Source organism: Pseudophryne corroboree, chromosome 6 (assembly GCF_028390025.1).
Source record: "Pseudophryne corroboree isolate aPseCor3 chromosome 6, aPseCor3.hap2, whole genome shotgun sequence".
NCBI lineage: Eukaryota > Metazoa > Chordata > Amphibia > Anura > Myobatrachidae > Pseudophryne > Pseudophryne corroboree.
Genome location: NC_086449.1, coordinates 246,657,527 through 246,665,775, shown reverse-complemented (window position 1 = coordinate 246,665,775; position 8,249 = coordinate 246,657,527). Strand labels below are relative to the sequence as shown.

Sequence of the window (8,249 nt, the reverse complement as noted above, 5' to 3'; positions counted from 1 at the left end):
TAAGACATTCTCACCGATTTGTTCAATTTTCAAGTTCTATCGGTTATGGTGTCAACTGTTTAGTTGTCAGTAACGTTATGTGTCAACTTTCTTGTTGTCCGTTATGTTATAATGTTATATGTAATTCTCCATTGTCATCCTCTCTATCGCTCCTGTTCGGCTCAGTAAAAAACACTGAGATACTCTGGGAATATGGAGGGGAGGAGAGTTACTAAATTTAAATATCCAGTGCCTTGTTCTGCTAAAGCCGTCCATATCCCAAGAGTACTCCAGTGCCCCCTATGGATTCAAAGAAAAGGATTTACCTGGGAAGTACCAAAATCCTATTTATTTATTTTTAGCAGCGCCCCTAGTGGGGAAGTGTTATAAATTGTATTTTTTATATCAGTAATTAATTATAGATACAAGTCTTGCTATCTAGGTAGTAGCGCTAACTACACTATTGTATCACACATATATATATTATACACACACACACACATATATATATATATACATACATACACCCACACCACACATACAGTGACAAATAGAAACACTAATTTTCCAAGTTTTATTAAAAATAAAGTGCTGTAATAAAAAACAATATACATATACGGAGATCAAAATGGGGCAGCAGACTTTGTTCTAAAGGACACAGCTACACTGACAAAGGGTTTGGCACAGAAAAGCTGGACATTAATATTTACAACAGATGGGGCATTTCCAGGCATGCATTGTGGTAAGGTAGAGTCATCCTCTTGCTGCCACAGGTCAGTGTGCGTCTAGAGTTCCAAGTGGTTCTCTTTATTCCGTGTATTACCGATAGGTCCCTGTCTTGCAGAGTGTAGTGCCACCTCATTGTACACACTAAACCCTTTTGTCTGGTTCACAGTATTGTAAAACTGGTAATTAACATTTACACAACAGGTAGTATATTAACAATTGTGTCCGAGACACAGAGTACCTTTAGTTTTAGCTACAGTCCACTTTTGTTGCATGATGACGTGCTTTACATAAGGTTACTGATTTAATACTGTACATTCATTCCAAGACATACCGAATGTTCTACAGTAGTTTTTCTCAAACACTAATAAACTTTCCCTCCAACAACGCTCCGCTGCCACATACAAACTCTTGCTGTACTTAATGTGCCAGTGTCCCCTCTCAGAGACCAGAAACTTGCACCATTAGGCAATGACCTGCATTGAGGTCTATAAGTAATGAAGGTAGTACTAACCCACTTACATAGCTGCACATTGGTGCTTTATAGTGAAAACTACTGTCGCCTTTGCCTCATCCAAAAAACCTGACTAATTTATGCCTCATGTTAAATACAACTGTTCTAGTTGTGTACTAAATGGCAGTAGTGAGGACAGAATGCACCCATCGATACCACTGATACACATTACACAGCTGACGCCAGAGAACTACTATTAGTGCACTGCAGATCAGGCTGCGCAGTGTTTCTGCATAACAAAGTGTAGATCGGCGTGTGTAGAGTGTGTGCTTACTGTAGACAATGTCTTCTTTCACACAATCAGTATTTCCTATTAGCAGAGTGGTAATGCTTCCATAACAGTCTTCAAACCATAACAGGATACAATATGAGAACACAGTGGAAGCAATGAGTGAGGGATGTATCCCATGTCTGTATGTGTTAACAGAAGCTCATAATATGAAGGCACTAGAAAAACTCTAAGGGTGACCGGCAAATGCAGACCCTAGTATCTGACGTACATAGAACACTGCTTTCTTTTCTGCACTAACCGCTTGTCGAAACGATATACAATGCCTTAACGAGACATACTGGGGAAATCAATTCATATAACAGAACACATCTTATATACACACACACATTCTTTAACAAATGAAAATAAAAATCCCATTACAAACTGAAAAACAAAAAAACAGTCCATGTACAGTATATTTACAGCTCCAAAAACCAAAGCTATGTTGCTGGAATTTATAATATGACTTATAAATAAAATTACTTGTGTACACCTCTTACACGTTAGGCAGATTGTAGCTGGTTGTAGGCATCATTAACACCAATTCCTGGTTTCACATTATTTTAAAGAAAGCAACATGGTACCAAAAAACAATAAAAAAATAAAATGGTTTGAGAAGAAAAATGTTTTTGAATACAAATGATCATCAGCAGTATATGCAATGGAAGTGTCCATGAGGTGGTACTTTGTGCCACACGGCAAGGACCTGATAAATCCTCTGACTGGACATTAAGGCTCATTGTACCTCAGTTTGGTTGATGTGCTGTAGAATATTACCATCTGCAAGTACGTGAATGAATTAAACCTCAAACACCCTTCTGTCGTTCTAATTGTGCTTCTTCTTTAGAAAAAATGTGTTGCCGACACACGTCCATTCGTCTCGGGCCAGAAATGTGTTGCCGACACACACGTCCATTCGTCTCTGGCCAGAAATGGCATGTATAAGTCTTATCCGTGGTCTGCAACATCTCCACTGGGAACATAATACCCTTAATATTCTACCCAGAATTGCAAGGAATTTTAGGAACTCGTTTTGTGCTTAGTTTGTCTTTCGCTCCATAGCAGACTGAAGATCACCGTTTGTGCAGGAACGCCACCAGTACCACAAATCCCTACTCACTGTGTGCTAACAATATAAAGATGGTCCTGACACACTTTACCAGATGGCTGATGAAATGGAAATGTGCTTTCTTTACAACAAGTGTTGCAAACACAATTGCTCTTCTGAGCCTGGATACCATGAGGATGAGTGTAGTGGGTGATGATGACGTATTAGCATTTCCAGAATGTACACTTATACTCTCTGCACATAGAAGCTATCCATGGATATAGGTAGCCTGGGCTGACAATCAAATGTTGACCATCTTCATAATCCAAGTTGCATGCACACATACAAAATATTTAAGGAACACAAAGCCATGTTGAGTAGTTTCTTAGGGTCCCTTAGTGGCTTGTAAGTCTAGGAATGCTGATCTTATTTCTCAGTGTCTCATACCACAGAATCTCTTATTTCTGAGCCCAGTCTTACTCTGGGTCTCGGGCATGCTGGAGATACCTCTACAAAAGTGTCTTTTACATTTAGAGGCCTTTTCTCGGACTCTGATACAATTTTACTAGCTAGCAAAGGATCATGAGCAGGAGTGCTGATTATATAGTTGTCATTCAGAGTCTGATAACCTTTATGATCGGCTTGCGGGACCGGAGCACTTGTTCCATTCAGAGGCAAACTTTCTGCGGGTTTTCCATTTTTACGTGGCTTCTTGGCTTGCTTGTCGGGATGATCTACTGGCTTCAATATAGACTTCATCCCTTTCCGGTGTTTGAACAAGAGGAACAATACTAGAATGACCACTACCACCCCAAAAAGAGTGGACATTATTAAAAACTCATTCCAGTAAGATTTCCCGAGCAGCTTTGCAGAGTGGCTCCCAGAAGAGGACACAAATTTCGAAGAGTTGACAATCTTGTCAATGGCACTCACTTGGTGAAAGACCATTTCCGTTTCGGCTCTCTGGGTTGTTGCCTTTACAATGCCATCTGACTCCACACAATACTTGACCATCAGCTTCTTAAAATTCTCCTCTACTGACCAGCATTCATAGGTTCCAAGCCTCTCTGGGCTACTTACTAGGATCAGGTCTCCCATTTCCAAAACAAAATAAGAGGAGTCTATGATTCTCCCATTGTGGAGCCACTGGCGAGATGCTAAGTTGGACAGTAAGTTGCATGGCAAAGTAGTAGCATTGTTCGTTTTCAGCACAATCCTCTTACACTCTGGTTCTTATGTGAAGAAAACAGAAACAGATAATTAATGATCAATTCATAATAACTTATTTTGCAACATTTTCTAAAAACAGCACGATGTGTCCCCAAACATTGCGATCGACGGGATCCGGCATCGGGAACTGCATACACACACTTGCCAATGCCAGCAGCGACAAGCGACTGTGGGAGGGAAGAGGTGAGCGGGGCCACGCTACATTCGGCATGGTTTTCCACCTCTTAAGATCTTTCTGCATGTTCAAAAGATCCGATGAGACGACCAATGACCTGCGGGTGTGCGCATCAGCATTGTTATCGTCCTTACACAGTGCACTTTTTAAAGAGTGTGTTGTTCCGATTGGAAACATAGTTTAAAATATTGTGCGACGTGTAGGGACCTTTAGAGTCTACCTAGGACCAACCAACCAATTAACATAAGCAATTAAACAATACAAGTAACTTCACAGAGGGTCTTTATAAGGCATACTGGAGGCTCATGCCCAGCCCAATAGCCATCAACAACACAGCCAGGTGCTGTTTACAAGCAAAAAAAAAAAAAAAAGGAGCAATGCACCACTTCCACAAACCACTACAATAGTCATGTAAATGCAGAATATCTAAACTTCACAGTAGGATCAATAGAAAATGTATACCCAGTGTATTGTGCTATGGAATATGCGTTATATATATATTCCAATAAAACTGAGTACTTGATTAGTGGACGGCAGCACCTAAAGGATGTTATCATTTAACCTGTTCCATGACTTACCACTTCCGACTAACTTCCGTCCACTAGGATCTGTGCTGTTGACTTGCTGGCAAAGTTCAGTATTTGCATTTTCTATATCTTGGAGCCATTGTCTGAAACACAGGAACAGAGCAATAAGTCTACTGTCTGTGCAACCTTCCCCAATGCTTGCCAGCAGCAGAAGTAAAGCACACTCACTGGGCGCTTGGATCGTGCATGTGGTGGTGGACGCTGCGGCAGCCTCTCTTGCTCCATGCACAGTAGGGATCACGTGATAGGATGCACTCCCCACAGCTGACGTGCATACTGCAGTTTGACACAGGAACTTGTGTCACCATGGAACGCGATGAGGCATAAACTAGACCCTGTAATTGACAATATAATAATTACAGCATTAGTAATCAAATGTTTGTTCCTTAGCTGCACCATGGGGGCCTATAGATTAGCTGTAAATGTCCAATTCTAAAACAGATTTTGGGGCTGCACAACTATGCACTGCAGTTATCCATTCTAGTATGACCTACCTCATATACTTACATTACACAATAGACTACATCAGTCAACTAGTTTCTCTCTAAGTGTTCCGGAACTAGTGCTACTAAGGCAACAAGAGGCTACCAGAGCATGCTGGAACTTGTGGTTCTCCAATTCTAGACTACACATTTCCCAGAACTGATCAACACTACACGACATCACACTACACACTGCACAGCAGAATCACCTCTCAGTGTTGCACTGAGACCTAATGTCTCTCCCATCTGCACTGTCCTGCGCCAGTGGCCATTCAGTGACGGGGCAGAGCAAAGCTGCGGGCAGTTGATGTCTGTCAGAGCCAACGTACTGTACAGAGGCAGAACTCTTGGAGGCAACGGAGTCATCTGCCGCCAAGCTCCTGCTCTGAAGGGGGGCACCTCTCCTCTCATTCTGTGACACCATTCAATTAAGTTAATTGATAGTTGCCACTATCTCTTCAGTGGCCGACATACTCACTGTTCCCTGCACCTTACATATCACACCCTTTTTATTATAGATACACATTTTACAAGTGTCATACCCAGGGTTAAAACCCACGACCTATTACACTAGAAGCAGACACCTTACTGATGAAGGTATTTGCTCCTGTATAGGAAACATGAGAATTCAAACTATATGAAGTTACTTCTCTGACAATTACAAGTAACCTCATATAGTTTAAATTCTCATTCTTCCTATGTAGGAGCAAATAGATCTATCAGTAAAGTGCCTGCCGTCAGTGTAACAGGTCATAGCTTCTAATCCTGGGTATGACTGCTAAGAAATGTGTGATTTAAAATAAAAGACAATTAAATGCATATATGCAGTATATACATTTTTCAGAACACTCCATTATATATATTATATATATATATATACACATATACATATATACACACACACACACACACACACACACACACATATATTTAGCTAAATGTAGGGGGGGGGGGGGGGGGGGGGGGGGCACCAATATTTATCTTGCCTCCGGGCAACTGGGACGAACTTACGCCACAGTGAAATGTACTAAATAACCCTCTACACGCAGATTTCTGATATTAGAATATAGGGTCATTGTGTACAGAAATGTATAGCCACATGAATGGCTGCTACCCATTAGAATGTTACACTGGTCACCGATCATGATGCAATCTTACCTTGCTGTGATCAAGCAGCAGCTCCTGGACTGGGTCAGCACTTGGGAACAATTTGATCTCTTCAATAATGTGGACTTTGTTATTTACACTGACAGCCTTGTGTAGTCTCCCATCATCTGCAAATGAAGACATTAGTAGCAGCACTGCCATTTCTTAATACCACATAATGGGGCAAATGTATTAACCTGAATAAAGCATAGGGAAGTGATAAATGCAAGGTGATACATGCACCAGCCAATCAGCTCCAATATGTAAATTAACAGTTAGGAGCTGATTGGCTGATGCGTGTATCACCTTGCACATATCACTGGTTTATCACTTCCTTATGCTTTCTCCAGGTTAATACATCTGCCCCAATGTGCTTTAGAATGACCACTAAATAAAACTGGCAGCTATTATCTGCTGTTATCAGTGATCTTAAGCTTCAAAATGGCTATCTGCAGTGACATTTAATAGACTAATTAGAGAATAATTATAAGCATAGGGAACAGACATCTCTATGAAGCAAGTCTTATTGTGCATGTATATAATTACAGATATTTATCAATGTAAATCTTTTAAACAGAGTACATTACAATTTAGCGGTCCTTAAACATTAATACTATAAAGAGTATAAGAAATAAAAATGATCAGCTGAATAACATACAAAGTTATTTTATATATATATATATATATATATATATATATATATATATACATACATACATACATACATACATACATACATACATACATACATACATACATACATACATACATACACACACACACACACACACACACACACACACACAGACTAATTTTAATTGTATTCACAGAATACATTGTATGGTTTTAAATAGGGTTTGTCTCACACGTGTGCATGGACAATTTGCTTCAGTTAGCGACAGCACCAGCTGTTTTCTGAAACATTTTGATCAAGTTTGGGCTAATGTATTATTTCCCAGCATTGGCATTTTGATGTACTCTGTAACACAAGCCCTACAATAAAGGAGTCATTATCACTATCACTAGTTATTTGCCTTGAACATAGTTTCGCACTCACTTAGCACAATTTTCACTCTGGCTCCTCCTTTCCCTTGTTTTGATTCTGCACATTGCTATCTGGGTATGAGCAGCAAATTAACAATTTATTTACTGGTCCTGATGGACCCAAACATTTGCCTCTATAACCATACATGGTTCCGGTATGAATGGTCGACAATGTTAAGGTCGACACTCATTAGGTCGACCACTATTGGTCGACATGGACTAATGGTCGACACATGAAAAGGCCGACATGAGTTTTTGGTTGTTGTTTTTTTAACTTTTTTGGTGTCGTTTTCTGCGTAAAGTGACGGGAAACCCCAATTAGTGCACCGCGTTTGCTCGCCATGCTTCGGGCAAGATTACCGTTCCCAATCGTAGTCCACGTGGATCGTAAAGTATGAAAAAGTTCCACAAAAGAAAAAAAATATGTGAAAAACTCATGTCGACCTTTTCATGTGTCGACCTTTCATGTGTTGACCATTAGTCCATGTCAATGTCGACCAATAGTGGTCGACCTAATGAGTGTCGACCTTAACATTGTCGGCCATCTGACCGGATACCACCATACATACTTCTGTCTAATAAGCATCAGCCACATTTTTTCTCCCATTATTATTTAAAGCTCATCACAATGAGGTGGCTTGGTCCCTGAGCCCCACCCCTCCTGACTCCGTTACTGCAGCACATTCCAACTCTCCAGTCACTGATCCCGGGGGACGGCAGACTGGCCCTTGCCCCCCTTCCCACTGTTTCTGGTACTTTTTTGTTTTTCAAAAGGACAGCTGTCTTAAGAGAGCTAGTGGGCACTAGGACCCGCCACGGCTCTAAACAGCAGCTCCTCAGAGAGCTCTGATCAAGAACGCTCTGTGTAGTGTGATAATGGAAGATGATTGAGAGGGACCTCGCACGTGTCATACTGCATCAGCCAGCTCCTCTCATGCTACTGTACTGCGGAGCGTCTATTCTTCTTTCCTCACAGTTAGTATACTACAGTGGCAATCAGTGGTGGGGGGGAGTACTGTACTGTGGACACTGAAGGAGCCAAGGAGG

At 40.9% G+C, this 8,249-nt stretch overlaps 1 protein-coding gene across 4 annotated transcripts in view; it reads right to left on the bottom strand.

The window, feature by feature from the left end:
• Positions 1-539: 539 nt before the first annotated feature.
• Positions 540-8,249, bottom strand: part of SEMA4B (semaphorin 4B) — a 379,025-nt gene continuing 371,315 nt past the window's right edge. For all 4 annotated transcript variants that reach the window (XM_063925829.1, XM_063925830.1, XM_063925828.1 and 1 more), the window contains 4 exons: positions 6,171-6,286; positions 4,699-4,865; positions 4,522-4,613; positions 540-3,770 (listed from right to left, as the gene is read on the bottom strand). In XM_063925829.1, the coding sequence (XP_063781899.1) occupies positions 2,980-3,770; positions 4,522-4,613; positions 4,699-4,865; positions 6,171-6,286 (1,166 nt within the window). In that variant the 3' untranslated portion in view covers positions 540-2,979. The remainder of the gene's footprint in view (positions 3,771-4,521; positions 4,614-4,698; positions 4,866-6,170; positions 6,287-8,249) is intronic.